The sequence below is a fragment of the Polypterus senegalus genome, chromosome 1 (assembly GCF_016835505.1).
Source record: "Polypterus senegalus isolate Bchr_013 chromosome 1, ASM1683550v1, whole genome shotgun sequence".
NCBI lineage: Eukaryota > Metazoa > Chordata > Cladistia > Polypteriformes > Polypteridae > Polypterus > Polypterus senegalus.
The window spans coordinates 215,122,429-215,140,362 of record NC_053154.1 but is presented as its reverse complement, the minus strand read 5'-3'; the positions used below and the strand labels follow the sequence as shown (position 1 = coordinate 215,140,362).

General features: G+C 37.9%; 1 protein-coding gene across 7 annotated transcripts in view; it reads right to left on the bottom strand.

Annotated features, from left to right (window-relative positions):
- Nucleotides 1-17,934, bottom strand: part of cdh23 (cadherin-related 23) — a 1,363,918-nt gene that overhangs the window by 760,844 nt on the left and 585,140 nt on the right. For all 7 annotated transcript variants that reach the window (XM_039768795.1, XM_039768746.1, XM_039768764.1 and 4 more), the window contains exons 7-8: nt 7,803-7,997; nt 6,853-6,981 (exon numbers count right to left, since the gene is read on the bottom strand). In XM_039768795.1, the coding sequence (XP_039624729.1) occupies nt 6,853-6,981; nt 7,803-7,997 (324 nt within the window). The remainder of the gene's footprint in view (nt 1-6,852; nt 6,982-7,802; nt 7,998-17,934) is intronic.

Genomic DNA, 17,934 nt, shown 5'->3' with positions numbered 1-17,934 from the left:
TTGATGTTGTGATGAATGTGAATTATGTAACTACTGATGAGAGCTGCTGCCTCAAACTTCTAATTATTAACTTATCTAATTTATGCTGGCTCCCTGTCCAGGGTTAGTTCCTGCCTTGCACCTTATGCTAGCTGAGAACAATACCAGCCCCCAAACCATGAAATATGGCATTTATGTATTGTGGAATGCCCAGGGTAGGGGGGTTTCTGGATGGCCTGTTAGATTTAGAACTCTTAGTGGATCTTCTTCAGCAATCCACCAGATGAAGTTTTTGTTTTCCTCTTCTCCTTGCCTTCTGGACATAGCACTGGGCTCTGGATTTTACCATTATAACTTTTTAAGACATTAAAAACTGCAAGTGGATTTGATAGTATTTTGTGTTATATGTAATTACACTGGAGACTTGCATTTTTATTTGCGATTTGTTAACCTATTTATATTGTTCATTTATGCGTGTATTTATTTATGTAAAATTTGCACTTGAACTATAATTCTTTCGTTTACTTCTTGCAAAGCACTTTGCATGAAAACATTCTACATATGTTATAGTTGCCATCATGGAATATGGTGTGTGTGGATCCTGTGAAAAAAAAGTTAAGTTAGATTTTCAGGAAATGCTAAACCAGAAGGTATAAAGCACTTTTTTTCCATGTCCACATTTGTAAATGGGAATGTATATAACAGATTTAAATGTATAGCTCATGACAAAGTATGTTTCTTATATTTGATGTTGCAATTGAAAGTTTCTTTATACAGTATGACTAGCGTAAATGAGTTTGTACATATTGACCAATGAGAAGTCAAGCAAAATGACAACTTTTATTGACTAACTGAACAGATTACAAAATGCAAGCTTTCGATGCAACTCAGGACCCACAGTACAACACACTACTACTACATATTGACCATTAATATAAAAAGCTGACTATTGTTATCTAAATTAAAAAGATTGTACAGGGAGAAAAACACAGCTTCTCTTCTTTTGTTAAGGTAGCAGACAGAGACTCGTGCAGATAAGGGGAGCAATGGTGGTGCTCCATTTCTGTTTCTTGCCCATTCTTCTCTCTCCACCAAGTTCTCTCTTGGCTACTTTTGCTATCTATTCTTAACCAGCTCTGTTCAACAGTGTATACATTTATTCTTGACAGATGCAATTTCAACACACAGATTCAAAGAATGTAGAACAACTGTCTAAAATCTCAACTCAACTTTATGATTTTGTCATGGGATACCTTTTTGTGCTGCCCTAACTGGCAACCATTTGGGACAATGAAACAGAGAGCAAAATAAAATTAAAAGGAAAAAGGCCTAAGAAACTCTAGCTGCCCCATAAGACCTGTCTGGCTAATATAATATCTGTGTGTTTGTCTGTCTGATAGTGTGAAATTCCTGTTCATCCATACTAATGTAGAGTATACCACTTACATCCTGATGTCTATGAACTGCTACTTGATTTTGGTAACATTAAAGAAGAGAGTGTTGTTCAGGCACTACTGTATCAGAAGGGAAACCTGTTCAATGTAAGTCATCTTATCATAGTTGATAATCAGGTCTAAGAAGGTGGTGTAATCAGTAAGATTAATGCCATGGATGAATAATAAGTACAGAAGATTGTTCAGCACACAATATGAAGAGGATGTGATTTTTATGACTAGAAGTTCCAAGCACCAAAGAGTTGCATTATGTATTTCAAAAAGGCCCACTAAAGGGAGAAACCGTCAAACCCAGCTAGTAACAAGGGAAAACAAAGAATCGACATATAAAAAATATTTGTTCTTCACTAGAAATATGTTCTGTAACTCTGAGAACTTAGACGAGGGCAATCAAGAAACAGAGTCCCAAGAAAACCCAAGAACAGTTGAATCAAAAATCCATCAAATCGTTAAGCACATGCACAGCAAAAACACAAGAACTCAACACTCTTAAGCACATTCAGAACAAGCTACCAGGATCTGTGGAAGACCCTCTGGATTTATAGTGTGGGGGGAGATTCTTGTTGGTGATTGACAGGTGGCCCCGCCTTTTCGGGAACCACCCACAAAGCACATGGCACATAACAAAGGCAGCTTACACAAACAGATAAAACAAAAATAAAGAATGATGTGCTTAATCAACATAAATAAAGCAATCAGAAATGAACAAAAGAGACATAAATAAAAGAGAGCTAATGTTGCGTTAGGGAAATTATAATGGCACTCATAAACAATTTATCTTTATTGCACTAACTTGTACAAGTACTGTACATTTACACAGACTGTTACAGACTCAGATCAAATGCATGTTTTATTATATGAAATATTTCTGTTTGAAAATAAAACACAAAAGCACACACACAAATGCGAACATCTTTATTTTGTAACAACCGATATTTGCACCTCACAGTCTTTACACATTCACAGCGACATATCATTTGAACAATTTCTTTTTATTCGGTTTTATTCGTGGATGATAGCCAAATTGTTTTATTACTGTGAATGTGAAGTACAAATATTGTTTTCAAATTAAGACATAGAATTTAAAATAAACACTTTTTCAAAAAGCATGACGAGAAAAGTGAAACAAGTTTCATTAAAACTGAATAAAAAAACTGTTCAAATGACATGTTGCTGAATGGTGTACAGATGGGGAAGTTTAAATAGTGTTTCCAAATAAAGATGTTTTCATACATGTGTGTTTGTGTCTGTTTCATATTCCAGCGGTCATATTAGATATAATAAATACCTTTTTGTTGAGTAACGGACTGTGTAGGTTTGTTAGTTGTAGAAGTTAATGCTAAACAGCAGTTTAGGTCTATGTGCCAGTTGACATTGCGGAAGTGCGACTGTCAGAAAGAAACACTCACGTTGAAGCGGTTATATTTAAAACAATAAACATATACATTTGCTTTGTATCTACAAGACCTAACATTTCGTGTTTCGTGGTACATTTACACAGATCAATGTAGAAATGAACACACATTAAATGTATCGCATTTCAAACAATGATTTATCATTACCTATAGAATTCCTTACAAGTCTTTGCTCTTTAAAATCTTCAATGCAGACTTGAGCTGTAAGAGAGAAGGGTTTCGGGCTGGTGATGATAAACTCAGAGTGTGTCAGAGGGGGCAAATGGCTGCCTGAATGGGGTACGGATGAGTGCCACTAACTGACACATTTGCAAACCAAAGGCGGCTATCAGCGGGCAGTAACTGGGCTGATAAAGACATACGATTTTCCGTGTGTATGTTGGGAAAAACAGGGTGATCAAGGGAAACAAAATTTGGTAGGGATTCCGGTGGTAATTGAATAGCTAAAACATTTTACGTGGGCAGAGAATCAAAAAATAAAAACTGTCACACAGGGCTCGAAACGATTGCAATTACACGCTGCACCCGGGGATGACAGTGTTCACTAACCCTTTCACTCTTTCCTTTGCAGATCAGCCTGAAGGAAATTCTACCCGAGTCAGATGACATTATTTCTGGTTCCAGTTATTCTAACTTCACTTTCAGTTCTGGCCCTTCAGACATCACTTCCTCTCGTTCACCTATATAACCACCATTTGCATTATTCTTCTCAGTTCTGCATTGGACTCCAACCTGTAAAGACATATTTCTTTGCTAAAACCTGCTTCTTCAAATATACGGGGTGGCTACCCCAAACCTTTTTTCTGTTTTTGTGATCTTTATATCCACACAATTTTAAATATACATTTTTTCTCCGAAACCTCAAGAGTTCCCAGATGTAGCATTAAACCCAATTTCTTCATTTTACAATGTTAAATAGATTACAATAACATGAATCGATTATTCAATTTGAGGTGCACTTTCAAACACGTCCAAAAGTCAAGGTTCTGCTCTTTCTTTGGATAGGCATTTGCAATCATGGAATAGGAGCTGTCAGATCAAAGCTACAGGCCACCAGTTATTTATTAATGCAGAGATTTTAAAATCAATTTAAAAAACACCTCTGCTTATTCTCTATTCTTGTGTTTATAAGAAAAAAACATCACTTTTTCAATATATTGCTACATGCAGGCAAAATTTAAAACAGCACAACAGTCTGCAGATTTCTACAATAATTTCAAATTAGCACTGATGTTTAAGGGAGGATATCTTGCTGTGCATACAAATGGCATTACTCAAGCTGGACACTGGGGAAAAATACAGTTCTGGAGATTTCTTACAGAGCTGAGCATAAATCCAGTCCTTTAGGAACAGCAGAACAAGAAAATGGTAATTTTGAAAATGCAATCAGCAAATTCTTTAAAGTCACCATATTCACAGATGCTCAACAGTTATACATGAACAAAGTTTTTCCATTGAAACTGTATAAATTACAGATTGTGTAAAGTTCAAGCAACCTCTTGATGTTTCTTTCTATGCTCGCCTACACTCAATTTTCATAGCAAGAAAAGACACTTTAAAAGTACAAACAGGATACTGTGGGACATGTTTGTTTATTTAATTATCATTAGCTGCTACTCAGACATGAGTCAGTGAGTCAAGAAATGTGCAAAATTATGGGTTTGTTGGAAAAACAAAGTACTGAACAAAAGGAATAAAGAAAAAAAAATCTGAAAAGTTGTGCAGGGTGATAAAGCAAAAGACATTGCAATGGTATGTCCCTTTTGGGCTAACCAAACAGATGGAGACTCTGCCTAACCCTTGGTTGCATACAAGAAATACACAGTATAACGTCAGTATGCGCTACTCACATACGCTTTTATCAAACAATACTGGCCTCTTCCTCTTCCTACATCCTTCTGCCTAAGTGAGCTCTTACAAACTTCAGTCTTGCAACTCTAAGCTCCGTGGGGGACAGACTAACAGGCCCTTTTAATGTCTGCTCTGTAAATACTTCTGGTGGCAAAATGATGTAACCGTGAAACACTTGTAGGTCAATCTGACTCCTGAAAAGTAGCTGGGCCACTTTGCTTGAACCCCGGGTTTCCTTGCCATCAAGGCGGCGTGTTCGAATTAAACCTCCCCTTTCGGAGTGTGAAACAAGGAAGCAACATGAAACAGAGATTTGTCACTGAACTTCCCAGCTGACTTTTCATTTTCTTTTTCACATCCTAGGAGTGCTCTACCAGGCATTCCAAACTCCACTTATGCTACATTCACATTGCAAGCTTCATTGATTCCAATCAATTCCAATTTTTAGCTCAGATCAGATTTGCCTCTCTTGATGGATCTCATTCATAAGTACAAGTCACCCTTATCTAACTAATGTGAACGCACCTGTCCTCTGAAATGCACACATTGGTACGTATGTTCTTGAGTCATCTGCATCACCACCAACAAAAGAAAGTCATATTAATGAGACATCTCATAGTATTAAAATAATAAAAACCGACAAAATGGACAAACTAGTAGCTAGTTTGCTCTGAAGGACAGCAAACAGTCCATTAGCTCTACGTGATTATGTTGAGAAGGTATAAAAATGCCGGAAGGCTAGCTTTTGCTCTGTTTACAGCTATTGCTGGCATTGCTGCACCAAGAAATGTGTGAGTATAAGAAAGGACCATGGAGATGTACCACCTGTAGCTCTTTTCCTATATATAAATAAGTAAATAACACAAGAATTCTGATCTGACCATTCTCATTCTTCTTGTATGATACGTATCTGATCTACGACCACATATGAACATGACTCAGATCTGATCTGAAAAGATCACACACAGTCCTAAAAACATAAGATTTGTGTCACATTAAGGCAAAAAACTCGATCTGAGTCACGTCAGCCTGGCAATGTGGAGGCAGCAGTTCACTTAATGAAGAGAAAATGTTTGTTTTGGCAGGAGTCTTAATGAACTTTCTGCTAATTTCTTAGAAGCTCAAAGGCTAGTAAAATGCTCACAAACATGTATGCCTATCTGTTTAACTCTTTTTGTAAAATTACATGGTAATGTGGTGTGTGGGTGTGTGTGTGTGTGTGTGTGCCCTGCGGTGGGCTGGCGCCCTGCCTGGGGTTTGTTTCCTGCCTTGCGCCCTTTGTTGGCTGGGATTGGCTCCCGCGGACCCCGTGACCCTGTAGTTAGGATATAGCGGGTTGGATAATGGATTTATGGATGAATACCATGAATAATAAGTCATTTTAAAACACCCAAATGCAATGTGGTTAGCTGTAGTAAACTGTAGTGAGGTGGCATTACCTTGTGCTTGGAAATAGTACTAAACCCAAGAAAATGATGAAAAAGTCTGAGAAGCAATGAGAAGCAAATAAACACAGATAATGTCTATCAGTGAAAGAGGAAAGTGCAACATATATGGTATTGTATTATAATGATACATGCTGTGCTACCCATCTAAGACATCTAAGTATTCAACCATGCAATGTGTATGTCTCTGTTAGATGCCATTTGGTATGAGATTTGTAAAGGCAGTGTTAATGTTTGTGATGCGCCATCTATTGAAAGATAGATAAAATTCCATTTTATTAAATGGAATAAGGTCCACTCCTGGTGAAATTTGGTCATTCGCAGACCCCTAACCCTGGGAGAGAGACAGCATCCCGTCACAGGATACATTCCCTTTACAGAAGGGAAATCTTTGCGGAACAGCCAAAACTTTAGCACCTATAGAAAATTGAAGATTCATTCTTATATGTTGCATTGAGTTGGATCAATGTTTTGTCCTCAAATAATGGAGAGGAAAAATGAATATTCATATGCCGTGCAGTGAGGAACTGGGCTGAAAATGTGTATTTTTTTTTTAAGGATAGGTGAATTCTATCCTGATATTGCAGGATTGCCAAAGATGTTCCCCGTGCATATTTCTTGGTGTTCTTTCGCCTGCTTTTATTCTATCCTGTTCTTTCCATGCTTCAAAAAGTTAGGGGCAAGATATCCAGTGAAGATTTTACTTACTGGAGGAGAATTCTCATAGATATTGGTGCTGTAGGGCAGGTTGAGGAACACTGGGTCCATATCTTGCACATCTGTGATGGTGATAGCCAGGTTGGCTAAACTTGAAAGAGGCCGATTCTTATCCTGATCCTACAGAAATAATAAAAAAAATAAAACATATTAAGAGGATTCAGATGTACATGAATGTAACTGTTACCTATCCCCAGTTTAGGTTACAAGCAGGGCATGTGAAAAGGACAGTCTGCATAAAAATGTTGGAGAAGGTCAAACATTTGAAGTATATTTGTTAACTTTATCCGTTTTTCAGATTGTACCTCTCAAAAGTTGGGTGTTGCGAATACTGTAAATATTTTTTTTTTCGGAGCCCTACAATCTCTCAGTGGTCCCTCTCGATATTCGATAAATGTGTTTAATCTTTAATGGCATAGCCATGTTTCCAAAATTCTTCATCTACTGGAAAGGTTCTGGTATTCCACGGTCTTAAGACTCTTTGTTTTGAAAGTTTGAGCTAAACAGTTCGCACAAAAATCAAGAGACAACTTGATAATACACACACAAATATAAACTTCTTGCTTATGATGTTTCTGTTTAAGACTCAACACTTAGAAACATTTCTTTAAGTTTCTATATGCTTATGCTCACATTTACATTCACGGTCGGAAAACTTTATGTCTCCGTAACTTTCCGCTTGCTAATTCATTCTAGTCTATCGATGTGTAAAGTTACATCAGAATATCCAATTAACATTCTAGGTTATAGGGGATAAAACAGAATCTTCCATTATCTTTGTAGGTACAGTAAATCAACTACTAAAAATTAGACTATATATGAGAAATTATTCCTTGTGTAAAAATGGACTAAATAGCCATCTCTGAGCATATTTCTCACCCTCCAAACTGCTATTGCTGCTTTATTAACTAAACTGTCTTTTTGGTATAAGTTGTACTCACCGTGGCATTGACTGTAAGCTGGTAGGCTTGAGTGGTCTCAAAGTCGAGTGATCGGGTCACTGTGACGGTACCCCTAGCTCCATCAATGGCAAAGAAAGGAGAAGGGGGCTGAAGGTAAAACAGCACACTTCCACCTGTACCTTGATCCTGATCTGTGGCGTTCACGATAAAGATGGGTGTCCCCACCGGTGTGTTCTGAGGGAAAAAAAGAAATGTGTGAGGAGAGCTACCAAGAATATTGGCTGATCTTCGACTCTTAATTAGAAGTCACTGTCTGGTCTAAAAAAAAGAAATGATAAAAAAGTCCAGTGAAAAAGCAAGTTAAGTAGATAATGAAAATAAAGAGAATGACGAACATGTCAATTTTATTTGAAGCTTCTTCACAAAATCATCATTTCCTTGTAAGGCTCCAAATTAAACACTCGTCTATTTTTTTTAATGGAATCTATGTAACACATTTATAATCCGCACTATTTTCCTCTTTTAGCAGTAACATTTAAATTCCTCCCTATTGTACACCTGGATTTTTCTTTGTTATTACATTATGTAATTCTTTATAGCTTTGCTCCACCTCACTCTGAGCCACTCATCCATCCATTCATTTTCAAAAATGCTGATCTACTTCAAGGTCATGGAGTCCAGAGCCCTGGCAACAATTTGGCACATGGTAGGAACCAACCTGGATAGGGCGCTAGGCCGTAACGACGCACACTCACTCATACACCCACATTCAACCTATGATAATTAAGAGTCACATATACTAAAATGTAGGACAAAACAGTCCATCACAAATGCTCATTCTAATTTTATCAAAAAATGATTATTCCTTCTGCTTGTTCCAAGCACAGTGAATCAGACCTGAATACCTGAAACATCAGACATAAGACAAGAATCAAGCAATCCACAGGAGGTTTCACTAACTCGCACCCCTCACATGCTCATTTCAGGCCAGTTAGGGTTATCTTTCAATCTTACATGCACATCATTGGGATGTGAGAAAACCCTAGTGTGGGGAGAATTTAAACATTCAGGCATGCAGTGGAGCGCAGAGGTAGTACAGTAAGCTAAACACTCTGTCACAAAGTTCTCAATGATAACTAGATCATTCTGCTACTGCTTGTTTTACTCAAAGGGCAAATTTACCACATTTATCCAGCTCAATATCTAAAATATAATTTTTGTAATGGGTGAATGATATTAATTCTCCTAAATGACATATCATAATACAGTATACAGAACTCACAACTGGCTCTAGTGTGAGTGAGAATGCAAGTGTGAGCCCTAGTATGGACTGGTCATCTGATGTACCTTGTACTTTTTGGGTAGACTCTTTTGTCCTGAGACTCTGAATTGAATTAGATGGGTTTAATACTTTATGTATTTTCAGCTATGTAATAATATGTGCAATAAGCAGCTTATGGTGCTATCTTATAGGATATAAATATGTTTTATGAATGGATAATCAGATTTCAGAAATTATCAAAAATTGACTTGTTGAGTTGAGTTGTTCTTATAGTATTATTTAGTAGCGCACAGAACAAAGTGCTATAATGTGGTTTCCAATTCTTTAAATTACTGTAGTAAAAATTTTTAATGGGTTAAAACAAGAAGGTTTGATATGTGACAAGAAAATGTACATCAAACTCTTTTCACCCCAAGAACCCTCCACCAATTGTTTTGTGTATCCTGCCTCTGTTCTCCAACCAGGCAAAAGTTTTTAGTGTACCACTGTGATCTGTGCGGGTTGTTCATACCCATAATTTTATTTACAGTGAGAATCTCAATGACAGAATGAAAATGACAGGAAGACAAGATTAATCAAGTGTTGCATAGTGCTGAAGTGCCCTATTTGGTAATGATCAACATTATGTCCAGTGTCACCAGGGTTACTAGCATCTATTTCAGGACTTCCCAGATTAATATTGCCAAGCAAGCTGGCTGATGGGGGGAGAGACAGATTCCTGACTACCAACAAACAACTGAGGCAGGCTATTCTCAGAAAGAAGGAGTGTGCAGGAACCCAAACGTTCAGTTTCTTGTAACCATTCTACTTTCTGTGAGTGATGAACCAAAAAAACAGAATTTACACATCTTTGGAGCTTATATGATCATATTTCAGACTGTGGGAAAGGTATAAATGCTTAGACAAGGTCTAGGACAACAGAGCTAGGGAAGAGCAACTAGGTTGAGACCAAAACTACACACAGTACTCCAGATGAGGCCTCACCAGTGCATTATAAAGGTTGAGCATAACCTCCTTGGACTTGTACTCCACACATCATGTTATAGAACATTCTGTTAGCCTTCTTAATGGTTTCTGAACACTGTCTGAAAATTGATAGCATAGAGTCCACTATAACTCCTAAATTCTTCTCACAAGGTGTTCTCTTGATTTTCAGACCTCCCATTGTGTATTCAGAAAAGAACTGACATCTGTTGGAGTGACTGTCCAATGTACATATAATGTCAAAAGGAATAAGAACTGAAGATGTGAGCTTTTCTGATGTCATGAATATAAGAAACCTCTTAAGTGCAATGAGGTATTGCAAAGTGATTAGAATAAGGTCAATAGTGAGCACAAAAGACAGATTTCCTAACAGGTGCTGGGGGAAAGCATTGGGTATACTATAATGTTTAGGACACTTTATAAATTTATGTCATTGATATTTATTATATTTTTTATCTTGCTTAATCCAATAAGAGACTTTTTCAGCAGAACTGGCTGCAATTTGGGAATTAACCCTTCATAGGGTATCTGTTCATTGCACAGCATATGCTCATCAATTTATCCCCAATTAATCTAACACACTATTCTGTTGGAGGAACCAGGATTATCTTGTAGCATATTTCAAGTCAACTTCAAGCCAGAATACACAGGGAAGACCAAAGGAACTGGGAGTAAAACTTCTGATGCTTCAAGACTTGTTCTGCTATCAGGTCTGACTCAGATTTGCCTCAGTCTGGACATACCCAAGAAAGATGAAGTGTTCCTTCCAGTCACATGGGTCCTACAGAAGCTTAAAAGGGAATGAGAACCAAAAAACAGCAGTTCACTTACAGTCAGCAAAGAGACCAGAGCTATCTTTGTGAGACTCATCCAGCACTAGTGAAGAAATGACAAAAAAAGATTCCCTCCTTTATTAAAAGGGGACAGACTTTGCTCAATCCATTGTGCCACTTTAATCTGTTAAATGGAGGATACAGAAACTATACTGGTGACTTGCTAAGGTAGAAATTATTTATTCAGCATGTCACTGCTAACACAAACTAAAGGTTGTTATGACACTTGGTTTTATGACTGTCCCTACAGACACAGAGAAGAAAGCTGAAACACCAAATGGATAGTAACCAGGTCATTATTTAATGCAGGTCTACCAAGGGTGTGCCTGGTTGCTGTCTATCTGGAGTTAGTAGATTCATCCATCCATTACCCAACCCGCTATATCCTAACTACAGGGTCATGGGGGTCTGCTGGAACCAATCCCAGCCAACACAAGGCGCAAGGCAGGAAACAAACCCCGAGCAGGGCGCCAGCCCACCGCAGGGCACACACACACAGACCAAGCACACACTAGGGACAATTTAGGATCGCCAATGCACCTAACCTGCATGTCTTTGGACTGTGGGAGGAAACCGGAGGAGTTAGTAGATTCTCCTCCTATACTGTATCTGAATGGATTTTTTTTGTTGTGATGCCTGGAAGCAGGTGTCACTTCTATAGCACACCATAAAAGGTATTTGATTTACATTTATTAGCCTTTAATGCACTGGCTTCCCATCCAGGTTTGATTCTTACCTTTTGCATGATGGTGCCAGGAAACTTGGGTTAAGCAAGTTTACAAAATGGATAGAAAGTAAAAAAAATCTAAATATATGTACAAGTGTTGTTTTTACAGTGCTCACCCTGACATTTAGAACCTGTATCTTATCACTTGACTACATAGCAATCTTAGGATGTTGGTGTCAGGTGACACATACTAATTCATAAAGTAAGTAGACAATCTCTAATTGCCAATGATAAGTTCATATGGGATTATCAAATTACATCAATGAAAAGTTTCCCTCCTCCCTTTCAGTCAGTGGCATCTACACAAATGGTCAGGAAGAGAAAGCCTGAGTTTTCCCTGGTACTTAGGCCACACAGGCATACCAAATGGAACTGAAGTATTAACTAATGACCAGCAAGCATCCTGAACTGCCTGCATGTGCATCATGAAGCACGAGAGCTCTCCAGGGGAAATGTGGGCCTAATGACTAATTATTTTCTGATTCTCTCTGAGCAGAAAATTGATAAAAAAGATGGATTACAACCAAAGCTGGGCCTTTACATAATAACAGAAAAATACTTGGAGCAGATAATTCAGGCTATACCTTACAAATAGTCATCTATAAATGGCATGTTTCTATTTAAAGAAACACTGTATTTTAAACAATAATTCTGAGCTATTTTGGTACATCTTCTGAAGCACACTTAAAAATATTATACGATTCCATACCCATGTTTCTGTGTACAGAGAAACCGGCACATCATCAGAGGACAGAAAATTATTTGTAAGCATCCCAGAACACACTGAAATGTGTTCAATAGCTAAAAGATCATATAAAGATTGTTGTTTTATTTTATATACCAACTTTCTATAGTGAATACAACCCCAAAGCACTTTTCATGTGCAATTACTAATTAATCAATTGTCACACACATGTGCATGGGAGTCAGTTGATGGGCTTAATTGGGCGTAAAACAGTGAGTCAGGGGCTGACGATGTGCCCTGATGCCTTCCTCTGCAGAGCACCAGAAGGCAAGATGAGCTAAACCCTAACCAGCTTCCTCATTCCCCTCCAAACCACACCCTCCTACTGACCTCACTTCCACCTGCTTCCCTATTGGACCTGCCTCTTCCTTCCCAACGCCTATAAAAACCCAACTTCTTACCCTTTTCTATCAGACCCGTTTTGGACACATTCTTTTGTGACTACTCCCTGGCTACAATATACAGTGTGGATCCCCAAATCTTTTCTGTCTTTTGTTTCTTGTATTTACACAATTTAATTCATTAATTATTTAACAAGTAAATCAATCCATTTCCACAAATGGTACACAGACAACGCTCAGACACCAGCTTGTTTCTTATATTGCTCAAATTTTCATCGCAGGATCTGTTGTGAGGCAACTTACAAACTAGCACAGATGTATTTAAAATAAATCAAGAAACATAGTGATTTTCATTAGAGACACATAGTTCCAGAGATCCAGCTTGAAATCCAAGGTCTGGGCACTGCTTGTTTGAAGTTTGTATACCCTCAATGTGTCTGCAGGGATTTTGCTCCCTCTTCCTGGATCCTTGGTGGATGTTTGAGTAAGGGAAAGTACACGGTAATGGAGTCATAACCACTTCAGATATGGTGTTCTTTTTAGGACATCCTCCTCCCACCAAAAAAATGTCATCCTTCCTCTGGCAAAACGTATACACTCCCTACAGCCAAATTGTTACCTCTCTCCTGCCAGTTTTAAAACGGCATCCATCCTCCAACCTCCAACAAAACACCATCTTCCTACCTTCCTAAGACCTTCGCTAAAACCTCTCGCCTCTCCCTCCTACCTCAGACACAAAAATGAGAGAAACACAAGCTAGATCCTTTGGAAGGGGGTGTGGTAGTTACCTACCTAATCTTTTATAATCAGCCAATCATTAGAAGGAGAAATACATCTGTCAATCTTTATATCAAGCTAGGCATTCCTCTTTGTGTTTATATGGGCGGGAGTATATTTTAGACAGCCAGTTGCGTTCATCCCCTTTAAACTTTTTCTATGAAACCCCTGTACACTGCAGCTTTATTATATCTTATGGCTTTTTGTTTACACGTATATAATGTTATTTGTAATCGGTATTATTTTAATCATCGTTTTGCAAATCATATACAATTTAACATGTAAAATGATGTCTACTTCGCTGATGCTTGAAGCATCATTCATTTTCTGTTTTTTGTCCTTTATAATTGGAGTAGTACATTGCACATTTTAAAACAGTGAAACATTGTTCTACTATTTTAATCATTTAGAAAAACTTTTCTCTTTTGCTCACTAAAAAAATGTACTTTGGTTTATTTGACGATGTCTGCCACAGCAACTAAAATTTTTGTTTGTGTTCTATTGTCCTTTCCATGAATCATCAATCCATTCATCCATTTACCAAACCCAATAAATCCAATTTTAGTGTAGGCCAACAGTACCAGGCACAAAGCCTGAACCACGGACAGGATGCCAATCTATTGGCCAAGCCAGTGGTGGATTTAGGTATGGGTGACATGGTCAGGCAATACGGGCAGCTGCCCAGGGTGGCATCTTCCTAAGGGGTGGGACAAAGTGCCCACACAAAACAAATTCGTAATGATGGTTACAGCCTAACATGGTCAATCCATTAGGGGTGCCATTTATGAAAGTTAAGGGCCATGCACTCCAAATACCAAGGTGTGTGTGCCCCATAAAGTCTGCATTGTGTAAGTTGTTGAAATCTAGTACTGACTACCTGCTATGGACACTGAAGGGTGCCATTTAATCTCTCCACAAGGGGCTCCAAATGGGATTCAACAGGCATGGGCCCAAATACATTCAGACACAGCCCCACACTACACCAAATACACCAACTGTCATTGGGTAGTGGTAGGTAAACCGTTGTTTATCATTAAACACACGTCAGTTCTACTACTGTTGCCCGCTTTTGGGCTTGATGCACAGTGATATGCTTGGTGATGTTCTCAGTTGCATTAGTTTTTGTTGTTCTCTTTATTCTTACGTAATTCAGATAGTGTATTGCATTAGAGACACTACAGGGGGATTGGAATACATAAGGAGACACATACAGGCATTGCTGAGGCTGGTATTTGAACCTGAGGCAGCAGTCATTCAGCCAATAACTGACACATCCTTCATTACAGGCCTTATAACTTACTTTAATTCAGATATGTTTAAAGGGAGAGATTAGAAGTTGTGCTATGATAAATTGTGAATGGATATGACATGATTCACTACTTTATTTTGCTTTGTTTGCACGGAATCAAACATACTGCTTAAACTACTTCAACAAATCCAGTGCCTGTTACAGATATGTAGTGATGTTTTTAAAGTATCATTGGGGGTTAATGCTGCTCTTTCACAAACCTTGTCTTAATATCCAAGTGATGTTTCTTGTTCTCTCATAAGACAGAATAAGCATCATTTTTGTTAAGTTTCCTCTCATTCAGTTTTCAGTAAATCTGAGCATTTGCAAAAATGGAAAAAGCAAATAGGCACTTCCTAAAAGCATGCATTAAAAAACTTTCAATTGACATAAAAAAAGAAAACCCCAATGGTTTATCTTTTATCTTTTCCTTTTTTTAAAACTTCAAAAAGGTGTCACTGAAGCTGAAAAAGAGGAACTCATAAAGACAAGCATGTCACCTTTGTTTAACTTCAAAAGGTCTTACAGCCACGATGAACCCCACTGATGGACAACGTGGCTGCCTCCACTGCTGTAAATTTGTTTGGAATTTGGTTTATTGTGCGTTGTTGATGTCACCAAGCGTGCCTTGATCTATGGACATCATGGCATTCCTCTTCCCTCGAGCATTAAGCTGTCAGGTGGGATTCAAAAATCAGTCATCAGGCTTCTCACTGTGGAGGGCAGGAATGAACGGTTGTCTCTGAGAAAAAAAGCCATCATTCTCTCTTATTATCCGAGTAAACTTTGGCGGCCTGTTTCAACTGGAAGAAGGAGATGTCACTAGGAGAGGCAATGGGCCATTTAAGAGTGTTTCTGTGTTACTGTGCCGCACTGCAGAGATATTTTGGTGCAGACATACATTGTTAAATGATTTCTTAAGCACCTGATAAATGCTAAATACCTGAAACACTACATATTTGCCCTCTATTAATACTGTAAACTGAAATTAATTATCATCTGTTTTCTTTTTCCCCAGTACTTGCTGACACAGCCCCTCTTTAACTCCTGATAATTTCCGATATTGCACAGGTCTAGTCAATGGCACATTACACAGAATAATTACTCCCAGATATAAGCTAAATATATTTTCTTCTGGTTTCTTGTGACAGTTTAACAAATGTGATGCCCTGTTTTCAACACAATGATGGAAAATAAAATTAATGGATTGACTTCCTTAGTGTTATTTTTACACCCAGAAAACATGCAAAAAACATTAAAATTTTATTATGTGCAATAGAATCATGAAAATACCTAAATGGCAGCATAAGTATGTTAGGAAAAGTATGTCTAGTGTCCGCTGCTGTACTGATGCAGATTTAGTACAGGTCTGTCGAGGGTCACCAACACACTGATCCAAAATTACAATCAGGACATTATAGCGTGTTTTTCTGTTGCTTGTGCATGAGAGTGTAGAATGTCAGTGCCTGATCTGCACGATTGACGCACCCCTACCATTACTGTAGATTTAGTGACTTTCTCATTTCCCCACCGCAAATATTGGCAGTTGCTGAGTTTGTAAATTGTGCTTGGGGAGCTAGCATCTTTCTTGTTCATCCACTTGATCACAATCATTTTGCCTTTTTTGCCGCAAAGCTGCTTGCACTATAGTGAAGCTTCAAAGGAACCGAATTCTCGGACAGTTTGGTAAAACACGCCACATGCATTAGTTTTTCTATTCATGTCAAGGTTTAGTGGCCGATTCATATTGCCATTTCTTCATTTAACTAATGGCTCACGTTCAGTTTGTTCTAAAACTAGGTTTTTAGCTTCTCATTTATACACCATTGTTTTTAAGTTGAAGGCTTCACCTCACTCATGATTATTGCAGAGTAACATTAGAGTGGCAAAACACAGAAATATTCATGATTTTTGCAGCATAATAGTTTTTTGTCCACTACATGACAGCAGAATACTGTCTCAAGTGTTTTTCGGACTTTACACTGTAAAGCGGATCAGTAGAAGTCACCCCGAGTCCGACTTGGGGATAACCTTAATAATGTAGAATTCAAAACCCAAGTCACACTTGGGATTAATGCCAGGGAGGTTAAGGGGAAGTTCTTACCATTTTTGTTTCATAACATTAATCATTACAATGTAGGTAGATAGATAGATAGATAGATAGATAGATAGATAGATAGATAGATAGATAGATAGATAGATAGATAGATAGATAGATAGATAGATAGATAGATACTTTATTAATGTAAAGCAGTAATATAAAACCATTTTCCAAATAAAATTATTTCAAATAAATGAAATGAACCAGCTTCTAATTTTTGCAATAATACACCTTACATTACCAGTCAAAAGTTTTAGAACACCTCAGTTTTTTCGGTTTTAATGGAAATGAAACAGGCTAATGTCTCAATATTTCATGAAATCAAGGCATAGAACAAATAAACAATGACAAATAAAAAAATAAGTCAAGGAATCATTAAGTATACAAAATTGTATTTACATTTTTGATTCATCAAAGTAGCCACTTTTTTGCTGATATAACAGAGTGACTGTGGTAACCCTTTTGATTCAGAATGCCAGTCACTCTGTGCAAGTCACCAACTCTGCCTCCAGCAAAAGAACCCCAAGCCATCACACTTCTCCTCCATGTTTGAGAGTTGGTGTCACACACTGAAGAACCACCCCAGCTCGACAGCGTACACACCCCGTGTGTGATGAACTGAAGATTTCAAGTTTTGATTCATCGGTCCATAAGATTTTCTTCCAGTCTGCATTAGTCCACAACCAGTATTTCATGGCCCTATTTTGTCCTTTAAGGATTGGCTTTATTACTGTCAAACCTGCAGCACAAAGTCTCCTCTTCACAATAGAAACCGAGACTTGCTTTTTTCGACCACTGTTTAGCTATGTTTGAAGCTGTGGTGTTGTGAGGCATCTATCATGCAAACTGGTGACCCTCAGAAACTTGTCTTCTGGTTGGATTGTGACTTTATGTGTGTCAGATTTCTTCCTATCAGAGTTTCTTCCTGCCTTTGGGTTATGTAGGACACCATACTCACTGACACTTTAATTTTTTTGCAGTTTCTCTAAATGAATGGCTTACATTTCTACAGGTAATACAGCTCTGCCTCATGTCATTTACTAATTGCCATTTAATTGACATTGTCAGTGGAATGCTCAACTTTCTACAGTGT